At 41.1% G+C, this 17,145-nt stretch overlaps 1 protein-coding gene and 1 non-coding gene across 4 annotated transcripts in view; one reads left to right on the top strand and one right to left on the bottom strand.

The window, feature by feature from the left end:
- CNOT9 (CCR4-NOT transcription complex subunit 9) overlaps positions 1-15,596 on the top strand; it is a 30,275-nt gene extending 14,679 nt beyond the window's left edge. For 2 of the 3 annotated variants that reach the window (XM_033230260.1, XM_033230258.1), the window contains 6 exons: positions 44-159; positions 1,645-1,754; positions 6,494-6,603; positions 11,150-11,248; positions 11,463-11,554; positions 13,278-15,596. In XM_033230260.1, coding sequence (XP_033086151.1) covers positions 44-159; positions 1,645-1,754; positions 6,494-6,603; positions 11,150-11,248; positions 11,463-11,554; positions 13,278-13,446 — 696 coding nt within the window. In that variant the 3' untranslated portion in view covers positions 13,447-15,596. Of the gene's footprint in view, positions 1-43; positions 160-1,644; positions 1,755-6,493; positions 6,604-11,149; positions 11,249-11,462; positions 11,555-12,692; positions 13,026-13,277 lie in introns of those variants that run through there. The other variant, XM_033230259.1, reaches the window with a different exon arrangement.
- LOC117095446 lies at positions 8,115-8,221 on the bottom strand. Its single transcript, XR_004441989.1, has one exon. It is a non-coding gene; the product is annotated as a U6 spliceosomal RNA (small nuclear RNA).
- Positions 15,597-17,145: the final 1,549 nt, after the last annotated feature.

Here is a 17,145-nt window from a genome sequence, read left to right as displayed (position 1 = left end):
TTAGTTATTCTTTATTCATCTGATGCTGATTTCCATTTTTTAGGAAATTGTAAATATTTATCCATCTATAAACCCACCAACCTTGACAGCACACCAGTCTAACAGAGTTTGCAATGCTCTGGCATTACTGCAATGTGTAGCATCACATCCAGAAACCAGGTAAATGCTTTGGGTGAGTCACTTGGGGGAGCTATACATTGAATATGGTCCTAAACTTTCTCTGAATAATAAAAGGAAGGGCATGCAAGAGAGAGAGAGAGAGCAAGCGAGTGTGTGTGTGTGTCTGTGTGTGTCTGTATCTCTCTCTCTCTCTCTCTCTCTCCCCTAGTCTTCCAGATTCTTGTTTACTTTTACCCAAAGAACTTTAAAGAAACAGTGTTGACATTACAGGAAAGGTATCAGGCATATAGCTACTTCTCACTCCCTAACCTGTTATTAACACTGTGTCATCTGTGAGGCATAGTGCATGGCATATAAGATAAATTTAGTAAATATTTTTCCAGCACTTTTCCCCCAGTGAACCCAGATTTAACTTCAAAATGCTTCTTAACATAGCGTTCACAGCAGCCTCTATAATAGGCGAGAATTGGCATGTGAGTTAAAATATTTTTGCCACCTGTCATATCTGAAAAATTAAGAAAAGGGAAATCCTGTTCAGGAATCTACTTTGTGGACTTCTATGACCCCAAAGGCACTTAACAGTCGTCTTACTAAAGCCTTTCCTCTTTGTCAAGTTTCCTTATGAAATATGAATGCTAGGTTGGCACTGACCTTACATAGCTTTAGAGAAGTTACTAAGAAAATTACTTTTAAGCACTTAACAAAAACACAAGAGTACTTTGAGTGTTAAAAATCTTGGGCGTTGGCTCTTCTACAAGGTATAACTATAAATAATGTAAAATAATAGACTGGTTTCCATATTAGTTGCCTGACTAAGCTGTTTTCAGAATAGTTTGTGTATCTGAAATGCCCTAACAAAAAAAGAATGTGCTTTTTAAAGTATAGCAGGTAAGCCTGATAATGGCTGCTTTGTTTTGTTGTCTTGGTTTGTAAGGTTTATTCAACTGCACCTGTGAATACTATTATTCAGTCATAAGTGAGGGAGGTAATCTAGGACAATCTCTTGGACACTTAATACACTTAATAGCATTTTGTGGTCTATTTTTTAAAATCCACAATTGGGTATTTTAAGTTAATCAGTTTATAAGGTACTTTCTGCTGACTACAGGGAAAATCATGTGTTTTCTTAGCCACTGTGACCTGGACTAGGGTTTTCAACTTTTGCACCATTAACATTTGGGGCTGGATGAATCTTTGTGGTGGGAAGGAGAGGGCAGGAGAGGACTGTCCTGTGCATTGTAGGATGTTTAATGACATCTCTGGCCTCTGCCCACTGGATGCCAACAGTGCTCTATAATCCTGAGTTGTGACAATCAAAAATGTCTTCAGACATTGCCACATGGGGGAAAATTTACCCCATTTGAGAACCATTGATTGAAACTAATGACCAGTAACATTGTTTCCTAAGGATTCCTTGCTCTGACAATGTTAAGGCCTTACAGAATTAACCACCTAGAAATTTGAAAGTTCAGGATCCTTAGAAATCAACCCTGGGCTGTGAATGTAATTATTGTTTTCTTCCAGGTCAGCGTTTCTTGCAGCACACATCCCACTTTTTTTGTACCCCTTTTTGCACACTGTCAGCAAAACACGTCCCTTTGAGTATCTTCGGCTTACCAGCCTTGGAGTTATTGGTAAGTTATTAGAATTGTTTTGCAAGCCTGAAATACTCACAGTAGTAGTCTAAGTTGGATGTTTTGTCTTGCCGCTTATGATTTCTGTACACCAGTCATTCATTTTTCTCTTTGAGGTTGTCTCATTCACTAATCAGTAAGTATCAGGAACATGATGACTCTTATCAGGCACTCTTCTAAGTGTTGTTAATAAGGCTTTGAGATCCAACCTTTGGGATTAAATTCAGCATGTATGTAGAAACATTTGCTGGAATTGTAGGGAGAGTAAAGCATAAGAACTCGATTCAATATATAAAGAGTATTATTAAAGGAATAAGAGTTTACATTTGGGACTTGACTTCTCTTCTCCCCTCCCCTCCCCTCCCCTCCCCTCCCCTTCCCTCCCCTCCCTTCCTAATAGGGTCTTGCTGTGTTACCCAGGCGGGACTTGAACTCCCAGGCTCAAGTGATCCTCCTGCCTCAGCCTCCCAAGTAATAGGGACCATGGGCACAGGCACACACCACTGTCCTTTTTTGTCTGTTTTTCTTACTTCTAATACCAGAATGCTTCGTATATCTGAAACACCCTAAGAATGTGCATGTCAAATACACTAAGCATTCTGAAAACCTGTAATTCTCCCATAACTCCAGGAATAGGAATCTGTCAGTTCACCTAGTTAAATTTTTTCATGCTCAAGTTAATGTATAAATACATTTACTGTGGGGGTATGGATAAAATACTTTTTACTTAATATATCAGCTATTTCAGATCTCAGACTCTTCAGACATTAAAAGGAAGGTAAGGGAATACTGCTTACAACTCCATACTCATAAATTTCACAACTTAGATGAAATGAAAACATTCTTTGAAAGATGCTATTTGCCAAATTGCACTCAAGAAAAAACAGGTAAGCTGAATAGTTGTATATCTATCTATGAAATACATTGTTTTTGCAGTTGCAAACCTTCTAACATAAAAACGGCTCACCTGTCTTCACTAGTAAATTTTACCAAATACATAAAGAAGAAATAAACCAATTCTACAAAACTTTTCCAGAACGTAGAAAGGAGGGAACATTTCTCAACTCTTTGTGAGACCAGCATTAGACTGTTAATAAAACCAGACAAGCTGATTCTTTGGGGAAAAGTCAGTAAAATTGATAAAACTCTAACCAGACTGACTGAGAAAACATTTATATCCTTAACGCTAACTTAAATCATTTTACTTAGATGATACATTTCTGAGTTAAGGATATAAATGTTTTCTTTAGGCTGGGATTACATTGAGTATATGAGACAATGGTTACTCCTTAAATGCCAAACTTTTAAATTGTATTTCCTGATTGTGGTTTATAATTTTAAGAAAAAAGCATTGAGAAAGGAAGAAAACAAAACAAAAAAAGTGCTTGAATGGATTAACATTTCATAAGCCCAGAGATAGTTCTTTGCTACCTAGGAGTCTGAGAGCTGAAATAGCTGATACATTATTTTCTTTTTTTTTTTTTTGAGACGGAGTCTCGCTCTGTCGCCCGGGCTGGAGTGCAGTGGCCGGTTCTCAGCTCACTGCAAGCTCCGCGTCCCGGGTTTATGCCATTCTCCTGCCTCAGCCTCCGAGTAGCTGGGACTACAGGCGCCCGCCACCTCGCCTGGCTAGTTTTTTTTTGTATTTTTCAGTAGAGACGGGGTTTCACCTTGTTAGCCAGGATGGTCTCGATCTCCTGACCTCGTGATCCGCCCATCTCAGCCTCCCAAAGTGCTGGGATTACAGGCTTGAGCCACCGCGCCCGGCCTATTTTCTTAAGTAAAAAATGTTCACCCTTATCTCCCATAGTAAATGTATATAAAAACATTAACTTGAGCATGAAAAAGTTTTAGTTAATGTTGAAAAACTGAATACTTTTTTCCTAAGATCAAGTACAAAGCAAGGATGTTCATTCTCACTACTCCCATTTAATAAAGAGCCTTCAAATTAGAAAGGTAAAAAAACAGTACTAGCTACTCACAGACAATATCATTTCATAGACAATCCCAAATAATCTACAAAAAACTACTAAAACTAAAGCTAGTAAGTTTAGCAAGGTTGCAGGATACAAAGTCAGCATATAAAAAATCAATCATGTCTGGGCATGTTGGCTCATATCTGTAATCCCAGCATTTTGGGAGGCCGAGGCGGGTGGATCACTTGAGGTCAGGAGTTCAAGACCAGCCTAGCCAACATGGTGAAACCCCATCTCTACTGAAAAAGAATTCTAAAAAAAAGGCAAAAATTAGCCGGGCGTGGTGGCATGTGCCTGTAGTCCCAGCTGCTGGGGAGGCTGAGGGCAGGAGAATCTCTTGAACCTGGGAGGTAGAGATGCAGTGATTGCAGTGAGCCAAGACTGCGCTACTGCGCTCCAGCCTGGGTGGCAGTGGGAGACTCTGTCTCAAAAATTAAAATTAAAATTAAATTTCCATATACTAGCAGTGAACAATAGGAAATTGATTTTTTTTTTTTTTTTTTTTGAGACAAAGTCTTGCTCTGTCGCCCACTTCTGAGTGCAGTGGCATGATCATGGCTCACTGCACCCTCAAACTCCTGGAATCACACAAATCCTCCCACCTCAGCCTTGAGAAACTGAGACCATAGGCACATGCCACCACACCTGGCTACATTTTTTTATTTTTTTGTAGAGACAAGGTCTCACTTTGTTGCCCAGGCTTGTCTCAAACTTCTGGGCTCAAATGGTTCTCCCGCCTTGGCCTCCCAAAGTGCTGGGATTGTAGTTGTGAGCCATTGCACCCAGCTGAAATTTTTTTAAACTACCATTTATAACAACACCAAAACGTGAAAATTTGGGTATAAATCTTTTAAAATGTATCCATAATCTATAACTGAAAACTACAAAACTGATTTCTAATGAAATAAAATGCAGAGATAAACCATGTTCATTGATTGGTGTATCAGTGATTCAGTATTGTTAAGTTGTTCGTTCTCCACGAAGTGATCTATAGATTCAGAGTAATTCCAACAAAATCCCAGCAGCATTTTTTTTTAGAAATTGGCAGGCTGACTGCTATGGACTGAATTGTGTCCTCCCCAAAATTTCATGCTTTGAAATCCTACCCGCTCATGTCATGGTATTTGGAGATGGGACCTTTGAGAGAGAATTAGGTTTAAATGAGGACATGGCACCTCATGGTGAGGTTAGTATTCTTCTAAGAAGAGACACCAAAGAGCTTGTTCTCCCTCATTCGCTCTCTGCCATGTGAGGACATAGTGAGAAGGTGGCCATCTACAAGCCAGGAAGAGAGCCTTTACAAGAACTATACCATGCTGGCACCCTGATCTCAGCTTTTTTTTAGACAGATTCTTGCTCTGTTGCCGAGGCTAGAGTGCAGTGGCATGATTTCGACTCACTGCACCCTTTGCCTCCTGGGTTCTAGCAGTTCTCCTGCCTCAGCATCCTGAGTAGCTGGGACTACAGGTGTGCACCACCACACCTGGCTAATTTTGGGGTTTTGTTTTTGCTTTCGTTTTTTTGAGACGGAGTCTTGCTCTGTGGCCCAGGCTGGAGTGCAGTGGTGCGATCTCGGCTCACTGCAAGCTCCGCCCCCCGAGTTCACGCCATTCTCCTGCCCCAGCCTCCCGAGGAGCTGGGATTACAGGCACCTGCCACTACGCCCGGCTAATTTTTTGTATTTTTAGTAGAGACGGGGTATCACCGTGTTAGCCAGGATGGTCTCGATCTCCTGACCTCATGATCTGCCCGGCTCGGCCTCCCAAAGTGCTGGGATTACAGGCGTGAGCCACCACGCCCAGCCAATTTTTTTATTTTTAATAGAGACGGGGTTTCACCATGTTGGCCATGCTGGTCTTGGAACTCCTGACCTCAGGTGATCCAGCTGCCTCAGCCTCCCAAAGTGCTGTGATTACAGGCGTGAGCCACAGTGTCCAGCTTGATCTCAGACTTTCAGCTGCCAGAACTATGAGACAATAATTTTCAGTTGTTTAAGCCACCAGTCTATGGTATTTTGTTATGGCAGACTTCTAATACACTGATCCTAAGATTTATGTGGAAAGTCAAAGGAACTAGAATATCCAAACATTTCTTAACAAAGTTAGAAGACATATACTACCTGATTTCCACACCTACTGGAAAACTATAGTAGTCGAGGCAGTGTAATATTGGAGAAAAGAAAGATTTACAGACCATTGGAGCAGAATGAAGAGTCCAGAAATAGATCTATGGTCAGTTGATTTTTGACAAAGGTACCAAGACAATTTAATGCAGAAAGCATAGTTTTTGTGCTTTGTTTTGTTTTGTTTTGTTTTTTGAGAGAGTCTGTCGCCTAGACTGGAGTGCAGTGGTGCAATCTCAGCTCACTGCAACCTCTCAGGTTCAATCGATTCTCCTGCCTCAGCTTCTCGAGTAGCTGGGATTACAGGAGCCTGCCACCATGCCTTGCTAATTTTTGTATTTTTAGTAGAGACAGGGTTTCACCATGTTGGCCAGGCTGGTCTTGAACTCCTGACCTCAAGTGATCTGCCCACCTTGGCCTCCCAAAGTGCTGGGATTACAGGTGTGAGCTATTGCGCCACCGTCTTCCTGTCTCTTTTTTTTTTTTTTTAACATGAGTGTGAATCTGATCCCTTTAACTAACAAACCCCAGTTTGTGTTCTGTTATTTAAGTTCCACAACTCACTGGATAAACAGTTTGAAGTTAATTTTAACTGGAAACCCTAACTGTAAAATAATTTTGTTTGTCCTTATTTTCTTTAGGGGCCCTGGTGAAAACAGATGAACAAGAAGTAATCAACTTTTTATTGACAACAGAAATTATCCCTTTATGTTTGCGAATTATGGAATCTGGAAGTGAACTTTCTAAAACAGTATGTGCTTTTAACTTAGATTTTACATTGTGTTGACTCTTGAGCTGCTTCCTTACGATTCTGGAATCATTTTCTGTCTTCAAGCTTTTGAAATTTGTATGAATATTTTTTCTCTTTTGAATAAAAATTGTTACAAAACAATTATTGGAAAACCCAAACCATTCAGAAGAAAATCAAGTTAAACACTAAATTTCTTTTCTCCAAACCCATATCTCACTCCACAGGTAAATTCTAAGTATATTATTACAGTTTAATTTTTTTAATTTTAAAATTTCAATCCTGCTCCTTCTGTAACCAGACTTTTTTAAAATACATAATCAATTATATGTACTTGAGCTTCTGCTTACTATGTACTTTAACCGTGAATGACAACATGACAAGGTACAGAATTCTTACCTCATTGTTCTGTCTCAGACCTCTATTGCCATAGTCCTTTTGTCTTCTAACATTGAATATTGCAGAGAAGTCTCAGGGTCAGCCTAATTCTTTCCTTTTTTAGATGAACTTACTTTTTTGTATGGTTACCTCCAAGTGTCTTTTATTATTTTTAAAGTTCATTTGATAATCATGTATCTTTTTTTTTTTTCCTCTGAGATGGAGTCTTGCTGTGTCACCCAGGCTGGAGTGCAGTGATGTAATCTCAGCTCATTGCAACCTCCGCCTCCCAAGTTCAAGCAATTCTCCTGCCTCAGCCTCCCAAGTAGCTGGGACTACAGGCGTATGTCACCACGCCCTGCTAATATTTGTATTTTTAGTAGAAATGGGATTTCACCATATTAACCAGGCTGGTGTTGAACTCCTGACCTCAGGTGATCCGTCCACCTCAGCCTCCCAAAGTGCTGGGATTACAGTCGTAAGCCACTGCACCCAGCCAATTTGTTTTTGTTGTTGTTGTTGTTTTTTGAGACAGAGTGATATAATCTCAGCTCACTGCAACCTCCACCTCTCAGGTTCAAGCAGTTCTTCTGCCTCAGCCTCCCACATAGCTGGGACTACAGGCACGCACCACTGCTCCCGGCTAATTTTTTTTTTTTTTTTTTTTTTTTTGTATTTTTAGCAGAGATTGGGTTTCACCATGTTGGCCAGGCCGGTCTTGAACTCCTAACCTCAGATAATCCGCCCACCTCAGCCTCCCAAAGTGCTGGGATTACAGGCGTGAGCCACTGCACCCAGCCTCAATTTTTTTCTGAAAGAGCGTATTACTTGTGTCTTTTTTATTAATTTGTATATTTTTCTCTTTTATTTGTTCAAGCCTCTTGGTTCAGCAACATGTTATGCTCTATTATCTGTCTTTCGTATTTTTTTCTCTAATCACTTTCAATTTTTAAATTTCATATTATTTGATTTTTTTTCAAGGTTACTTTTCCATATTGCTGACTATTTTTGGTAGTATTCAACCTCTGCTCTAAAATGTGCCTTGTCACATTAAATTACTTTTTTAGTCTAATAAATATTCTTGAGTTGGGTGTAAGCGGATGTAATGTTTTTTTGGTTTTTTTACTTTTAAAAATATGTATATGGAATGCTTTATGAATTTGTGTATTATCTTCGCACAGGGGCCACACTAATCTTCTCTGTGTTGTTCCAATTTTAGTATATGTGCTGTCTAAGCGAGCACTGGTTTTTTAATTTTTAATTAAATTATTTATTTATTTTGAGACAGGATCTCTCTCTCTTTCTGTCACCCAGGCTGGAGTACAGAGGCATGGCTCACTGCAGCCTCGACCTCCCAGACTCAGTTGATCCTCCCACCTCAGCTTCACAAGTAGCTGGGACCACATGCCTGCTCCACCACACTCAGCTAATTATTTTTATTTTTTGTAGAGACAAGTTCTCCCTGTGTTGCCTGGGCTACTCTTAAACTCCTGGGCTCAAAGGATCTTCCTGCCTTTTGCCATAGTACTAAGAGTACAAGCATGAGCCACTGTGCCTGGCCAATTTATTGTTTTTAAAGAGACGAGGTTTCACTATTTTGCCCAGACTGCAATGCAGTGACTATTCACAGGCATGATCATGGCACACTATGGCCTTGAACTCCGGGACTCAAGCAGTCTTCCCACTTCCCTCTCTCGAGTAGGTAGCTGTGATACTGGCACACATCCCTATACCTGGCTATTTTTAAACTTTTTATTTTAAATATACAATATATGGATGACTCTCAAAGGCACTGCTGAGCAAAAGAAGCCAGACACATGGGAATTCATACTGTATGTTGATTATGTGAAGTTCAAGAACAAGCAAAGCCAATTACTGGCAGTAAGTTGGATTTGTGGTTATCTCTGAGGGAAGGACATTGACTGGGGAAAGGTACAAGGGAATGTTGGAATCATGAGTTGGTAGAAATATTTTTCTTTTTCTTTTCTTTTTTTTTGAGATAGAATCTCACTTTGTCACCCAGGCTGGAGTGAAGTGGAGTGATCTCGGCTCACTGCAACCTCCGCCTCCCGGGTTCAAGCAATTCTTGTGCCTCAGCCCCCTGAGTAGCTGGGACTAACAGGCACGCACCACCATACCCAGCTAATTTTTTGTATTTTTAGTAGAGATGGGTTTTTGCCATGTAGCCCATGCTAGCCTTGAACTCCTAAGCTCAGGCAATCCGCCTGCCTCCACCTCCCAAATATTCTGTATTTTATACAATATTCTGTATTTTAATCTGGTTATAGTACATAATGTGTACATAGGTAAAAATTCAAGATACACTTAAGATTAGTGTACTTAACACACTTCACTGTGTATATGTTTGTATTAGGTTCCTATATAACCTGCTGCTGTAACAAATTACCACAAGCTAGAAGCTTAGTGGCTTAAAACAATGCAAGTTTACTGTTTTATACTTTTGGAAGTCACAAGTTATAAATGAGTTTCACCATTCTAAAGTCATTGTATCAGGAGGGTCGTGCTTTCTCTGGAGGATATAGAGGAGAGCCTTTTTCTTGCCTTTTCTAGCTTCTAGAACTGCATTTCTTGCATTCCCTGGATTATGGCCCCCTCCATCTTCAGAGCCAGTGGTATGGCATGTTCAGATCTCTCTCTGCTTGTCACATTGCTTTCTCCTTTGTGGTAAAATCTCTCTACATCTCTGTTTTTTTTTTTTTTTTTTTAAGAGATGGTGTTTTCTCTGTCACCCAGACTGGTGTGCAGTGGCATGATCCTAACTCACTGCATCCTTGAACTCCTGGCCTCAAGCAATCCTCCCACCTTGGCCTCCCAAAGTGCTGAGATTACCAGCATGGGCCACTTTGCCTGGCCTTCTCTACATTGATTTTAAGGACACTTCGTGATTACATTTAAGGCCTACTTGGATAAACTGGGATAATCCCCCATCTCAAGATCCTTAACTTAATCACATCTGCAAAGTCCCATTGTTCATTTAAGGTAACATTTGCAGAGTTTGGTGATTAGGGCCTGGATATCTTTGAGAGCCATTATTCAGCCTACTACAGTGTTATAACCTCAATAAAATAGTAAAAGAATTCCACAATTCATTTTGATGAGCAGCTAAGAAAGAGTATCATCGTGATTGTCTGATTTGAATTAAACTAATATTCTAATATCTCTTCTATGTAAGACTTAATGAGCTTAAGTTTAGGGAAAAATTGAGGCCACGTATAAGCTTCACAGCCAGGGTATGTTTTATTACTGTTAGAATAATCTTCAAAGAGAAACTTTAAAATCTTACTTCTTCAAGAAGATCTTTTAAGAACAAGAAAGGCCTTACCTCGGCCAAGTGCAGTGGCTCACGCCTGTAATCCCAGCACGTTGGTAGGCTGAGGCAGGTGGATCACAAGGTCAAGGGATTCAAGCCGAGCCCTGGCCAAGATGGTGAAACCCCGTCTCTACTAAAAGTACCAAAATTAACCAGGCACGGTAGCAAGAGCCTGTAATCCTAGCTACTCAGGAGGCTGAGGCAGGAGAATCAGTTGAACCAGGGTGGCAGAGGTTGCAGTGAGCTGAGATGGAGCCACTGCACTCCAGTCTGAGTGACAGAGTAAGACTCCATCTAGAAAAAAAAGAAAGGCCTTACTTCATCTGGAAGAGATGAGGCATAGCTGAATAAATCATCTTGGCTTATGGAAAAGAGAAGAGCCTTAGATGTTCAAATGAGGCTTGGATCTCAGCTCTGCCACAATAACTTTGTCACTTGGGATCTTAACCTGGTGTATTATTGATTAATAGTTATACCTGGCACATAGTAGGTACTCTATAAATGAGAAGGTCTCCTGAGTTTTTAAGAATTTGATTATTACCCAGAACCTACCCTTGTATGTAAAATGAGAATAATAATGGTACCTACCTCATTAATTTATTATAAAAATAAGATAAAGCATGTAAAGCCTCCAGAAAAAAAAACTGGTACAAAGTAATGTTCAATATGGTAATATTTATTATTCTTTGTACTATACATATATGGTAAGTTGTACATAATATACAAGGATCCCTACTTGCTCAATTTTCTGACTGATAGTCATGCCTGGGAAAATGAGTAGACAATGAGAAGATTAAACCAGAGCAACTTCATAAACTCTTCGATTTTGTTTTGCTTCAGGTTGCCACATTCATCCTCCAGAAGATCTTGTTAGATGACACTGGTTTGGCTTATATATGTCAGACTTATGAGCGTTTCTCCCATGTTGCCATGATCTTGGTGAGTTCTTTCATCTATCCCTTTTACAACTACCTCTCATCACACAGCTTAATCTCTTTATAACTGGCACTGAACAACTTCAGTCTTCTGACTAGAAATAACAATTTTGGAACCTTTTATGATTCTTGGACTATCTGATCTCTGATGTCAATTAGAATTTTTTTGTGTTTTGTGTGTTTTTTTCCAACCCCTCCCCTTATTTTGGGGGAAACAGGGTAAGATGGTCCTGCAACTATCCAAAGAGCCTTCTGCCCGTCTGCTGAAGCATGTAGTGAGATGTTACCTTCGACTTTCAGATAATCCCAGGTAAACATTGATAGGATGTATAGGACTTTAGGGAAATACTCTGCCGAACAGTTTCCCAATCTCATGGCATAGCTCCTGTGTCTTTAGGACAGGGAAGTAGGGATATAACTACATTTAATTTGTCTGAGACAGAACTTAGATTCCTTTTAAAACCTGAAATGCTGGCCGGGCGTGGTGGCTCACGCCTGTAATCCCAGCACTTTGGGAGGCCGAGGCAGGCGGATCACAAGGTCAGGAGTTCGAGACCAGCCTGGCCAATATGGTGATACAAAAAAAAATTAGCCGGGAGTGGTAGCGGATGCCTGTAGTCCCAGCTACTCGGGAGGCTGAGGCAGGAGAATCACTTGAACCCGGGAGGCGGAGGTTGTAGTGAGCCAAGATCGGGCCACTGCACTCTAGCCTGGGAGACAGAGCGAGACTCCGTCTCAAAAAAAAAAAAAAAAATCTGAAATGCTGAATTTTAATAGCCATCAGAGTTTCATCTTCTCACTGTAACTCTCAATCCTACTGTGAAATTCCAGAGAGTCTAGGCGATTCCAGGGAAACCTTATGATGCATTACTCCTGTTGTTTGAATTTTCTGTTGCTACTCTATGTGGTCAGAAAGAGAAGTATATTTTCAAAGATCTCTTAAAAAGGAACACAGCCCAGAGGGCTCTTGAATTCTATTTCCAGTTCTCTCCTTGATTCCTATAAGTTTCTTGAGCTAATTATTTTATCTGCTTATGTTCATAATCTTTCTGCCAGAAATCATACGTTGTAGATATAATGCATTTTAGAAATGTTTGACCTTTTGCTTTGTAAATCCATAATTCATGCTGAAAGCAACTTGCTCATATTCTGCTAAACCACATAATGGAGCGATTTCTGTGTTCCTGGGAGCAGAGCTAGCTTGATTTGATTTAATGTGAACTCAGTCTCCTGCCACTGAGTTTATTCAAGCCCTATCTGTTTGTTGACCATTTTATCCTGTTCTTCAGTGGTTCTTGTTTTCACCAAAGTTTAAAAATGTGTCTGTTTAAAATTTAGTCTGTTTAAAAAACTAGTCAGACTAGTTTCTAAAGAAAACTAGTCTGAGTGCAAAATCTATAACTTTGTTTAAAATAGCTCTATAAATAGTTAACATTTACCTTTTTTAGGTTTTCAGATTTGACTTTCTGCTGGTCATCTTTTCAAAGAAAATGAAACGTTTAAAAGTTCATCTGATAATGCTGCTACCATAGTTTTGTTTTCACTGTTCATCTCTTATTAAGGTTTTTAACCATAAAACTGAAGCAATTTCTGTAAAGACACAAATTGATAACTTAGTATAGAATTAAAATTCATTAAGTTATCATAATCTTGATTATATCCTTGTTAATGTACTGATTTTTGAAATATTTTATTTGCCATAATCCATATATTTCTAACATGAGTATTTTGACAGCATTTATTGTAATAAATCAGAAAGCTGTTTTAATGGAAGTAAACTATTGAAGCTTTTAATTTTGCTTTTTCATGAAATTCTACATTGGGGCATCATTCAGAAAATGTTTGTGGATACAGATTTTGGAGATCTCTGAGCCTATGCCTAATACAGCTTTAGAGAATTTTAATGGCATCTTAAGGAGCCATAGATTCACGGTATACTAAATACTTAGGTCTAAGAAGGGGGCTCTTCCCTGTCCACAAAATGTGGGTTTATTTGTTGGTCTCCCTGGTTGGTTTGTTTGTTTCTGATGTAGGGCACGTGAAGCACTCAGGCAGTGCCTCCCTGACCAGCTGAAAGACACAACCTTCGCCCAGGTGCTAAAAGATGACACCACCACGAAACGCTGGCTTGCACAACTGGTGAAGAACCTGCAAGAGGGCCAGGTCACCGATCCCAGGGGTATCCCCCTGCCCCCTCAGTGATCCTTCCCTGTTCCCTCCCACTACTCCCCCAAATTGGGGAAAGGAGGGGGAACCTATGAGGAAAACAGCTCAGGTTTTATCACCGACTGGGAATAGACAACCTCAATGCTGAACCGCACTGGAGAAAAGGGGCAAGGTACCCCTGCTGAGGTGCATGGGCTGCCATCTCAGGCCGTCTTGAGGACCTGGGCTCCCTCTGCTACTCCCAGGAAATGGGCTCCTGACACAGCAGTCTGCCACCACAGCCCCAGGAGGGTGTCAACACCAGCAAATGCTGTATTTGCAGCATGTCTAAGATGACCCTTCTCCCCTACCTCTACCTAGCCACTGGCAGGGAGGGGAGACAGTGGTGATAGCAGCAGCACTCTAGGCATGGTGAACGCCTGGGACCAAGCCATGTGGCGTTTTTTATTTTGCCTTCCTGGAAGACTCAAGATGTGTCTCTTCATTCTCTCTCAGTATTTGTTTACTTTGGTTTTTTTGTTTTTAATCTCAGAGAGAGGTGTGTTTAGTGGGCACAAGCTGTAATATTCAGCAAAACTTTGTCAATTGGCACTGTTTACAAGTCTGTTAGCTGCATAAGCTCAATAAAAAGTTGGTCTGGGCATTACATCCCCTCTGGCAGGCCAATAGCTGCATCAAGCTGTTGGGAGAAATGGGAGGGCAGGGGAAAGATGTAAAGCCAAAGGACAGCAGGAACCTACCACCTGTTTCCCTTCTCCCATTCTACTCCCAGTCTGGAATGCCACAAGGACCTTAACCTTGTTTCTGGCTTTAGCTGCTAGTTTTCCCAAATCTCAGTGCTTTCCCTTTTTTAAACTTCCCTTCTATTAAACTTAAAACAGACGTCTTAATTCATCAGGCTGTCTTGGAAGGGTATTGTATTGAGGGACAAGGGGCGGTGGTGGACCTCACCTTCAATCCAAGTTTTCAAAGATACTTTCTCGGTAACTGTAAAAGGGAGGTGCTTGGGATTAAGGTGACAGTCCACTTGATCCTATTATTTGTTTTAGTGTGAATTTCAGCAGCTCCATCTGTCTTCGTGATTATACTTGAGCAGTATTAGCCGTATGAGTTAATTTTATTCAAATTGAAGATGGTTGAAGATGGAGGGCTGAATTCTGCTCACTCAGTCTTTTTTTTTTTTTTTTTTTGACACATTCTCTTTTGGTCTATGGGAATTACAGGGTTGCCGCTAACATATTCACTTGTTCTTACCGTGTCAGAGATTTCCTCTTCTCTGGAGCTTAGATGGCTCTTCACAATCCATAGGCTTGAATCTGCAACCAAGTGTAAACTGCCTTGCTTTCCCCAGTCCTTTCCCGTGCTAGCACCTGCTTTCTCATCCCCATCTTCAATCAAAGATGGGATTGCTTAATCCAACTCTGGAGAGGGACCAAGTCTTTTCTGCCCACTTCTCACACAATTGAGGTGTCTGAACAAGTCTGGGGAGGGTCTATAAGGGGCAGGCTCAAAAAAAAAAAAAAATTTGCGGAGGCAGTTTTGCCAACACAAGGGCTCCTTCAAGCCGACTTTCACAAAGAGAGCCGGACTTGTTAGTTGGCTTCTGTCTTTTTAGGGCCAAGAAAATAGTAATTAAGTAGCCTAGATATAAGAAGGGCAGAATAAGCACTTACTCCCCCTGCCTTCCAAGATGAAGAGGAGAAGCAGGCAAACCCTCAATAATCGCAAGCCTGAAGAGAAGTGATCTTAGAGAAAGCAGAGAACAGAATGGACTGGATACACATCTTGACTCTAGTCTGTAGTCTGAATAGAGTCTGGAGAGTCCAGTTAAGGTAACCCTGATTTTTGACAACCGCCTTCCTGCTGAGCCAAAGTTTTCTCATTCCCCCTCCACTGGGGAAGCAGCTGAGGCCCAGGGCCTTGCTCCCTGGGAAATTCTCTTCTCTCCATCTTTCGGTGCATTGGCCATGTTACTGTGCCAAAGTGTCTTAATTCTTGTCCCATCTATTCTTAGCTGGCCTTGGAACCCACATAGGAGTTGGTGGGGGAGGGGTAGAATGGATATTATTCATTGTAGTTGATCCTGATGTGTGTATTATATAAAGAGACCCCTCCCCTTATTTTGTGTTTTCCCATCCCTCTCAACAGGATTGAAATAAAACATGCTTCTGTTTTTGTAAAAATAATTTTTCCTTTACACTGGAGATTTTATTTTGTCAGTATATGGGTAACTAGGCACTTTGGTCAGGTGATCCTTGTCATGCCTGCTTCTACGCTCTATCCACCTACACAACACACACACACACACACAGCCCTACCAAGATGGCAGTGGTGGTTCTTTTGTGAACATGTTTTTGGGGAGACTCCATCTGAGGTAAAGCTATTTGGGAGGCTGGGAGGGGGATGATGCCCCTTGCCTGATGAAAGTATCTTTTTTTTTTTTTTTTTTTTTTTTTTTTTTTTTTTTTTTTGAGACGGAGTCTTGCTCTGTTGCCCGGGCTGGAGTGCAGTGGCCGGATCTCAGCTCACTACAAGCTCCGCCTCTCGGGTTCACGCCATTCTCCTGCCTCAGCCTCCGGAGTAGCTGGGACTACAGGCGCCCGCCACCTCGCCCGGCTAGTTTTTTTGTATTTTTAGTAGAGACGGGGTTTCACCGTGTTAGCCAGGATGGTCTCGATCTCCTGACCTCGTGATCCACCCGTCTCGGCCTCCCAAAGTGCTGGGATTACAGGCTTGAGCCACCGCGCCCGGCCTGAAAGTATCTTTTACTGGGACAGAACTTCACTCCTGGCCATATTGGCCAGAACTTAGTGCCAGTGTAGGGAGAGACTTCCACAGTGACAAGGTAATGCTTGAAACACCTTATCATGAACTTTGATGTTCATTTCCTCAAGTTCAAGGCTTGGAGCACATCTCCAGGATTGTTTCCATACCTGACTCTCAGTGGGACACAGCTGACCTATGCTTCCATGTTCTTTTTTCAAGGGCCTTAGAGGGCCTGTGGCTGTTTCATTGGTGGAACAGGAGCAGCATTGGTGGCCTTCAGAGCATGCCTTACTTACTAACTACATGTTATTCCTCTGCTCACTGTTCCTGCTGCTTAAAGGCTAGGAAAGGGGGATATACAAAGTTGTTGCTTTCAAAAACCCAAAGAAAAAATTTGGAATAGGAAACCATAGAATAAAATATTTTTCTTTCCTGATACATTATGGAATTTAATTTTTAGAAAAATATTTTGATATGTTTATTTCAAAAGCAGATATAACAAGCAGAAAATGCGTTGGTTTGTTTTGTTTTTGGGAAATGGAGTTTCGCTCTTAATGCCCAGGCTGGAGTGCAATGGCATGATCTCAGCTCACTGCAACTTCTGCCTCCCAGGTTTAAGCAATTCTCCTGCCTCAGCCTCCTGGGTAGCTGGGATTACAGCCACCCTCCTCCACGTCCTGCTAATTTTTGTATTTTTAGTAGAGATAGGGTTTCACCGTGTTGGCCAGGCTGGTCTCGAACTCCTGGCCTAAGGTGATCCACCAGCCTCTGCCTCCCAAAGTGCTGGGATTATAGGCATGAGCCACTGTGCCTGGCCAACAAGCAGAAAATTTAAATAACACAATTAACATACCTGGCTTAATTGACATTCAGAGAACACTGCACTCTTAACCAATAGTATACATATTCTTTTTAATTACACCTAAGCATTTATCAAAACTGATCATAGCTGGACCATCAAGCCTCAAA

The sequence above is a fragment of the Trachypithecus francoisi genome, unplaced genomic scaffold, assembly GCF_009764315.1.
Source record: "Trachypithecus francoisi isolate TF-2019V2 unplaced genomic scaffold, Tfra_2.0 Lachesis_group13, whole genome shotgun sequence".
Lineage (NCBI taxonomy): Eukaryota > Metazoa > Chordata > Mammalia > Primates > Cercopithecidae > Trachypithecus > Trachypithecus francoisi.
Note: the sequence above shows the minus strand (reverse complement) of the source record. Positions and strands in the feature narration are given on the sequence as shown.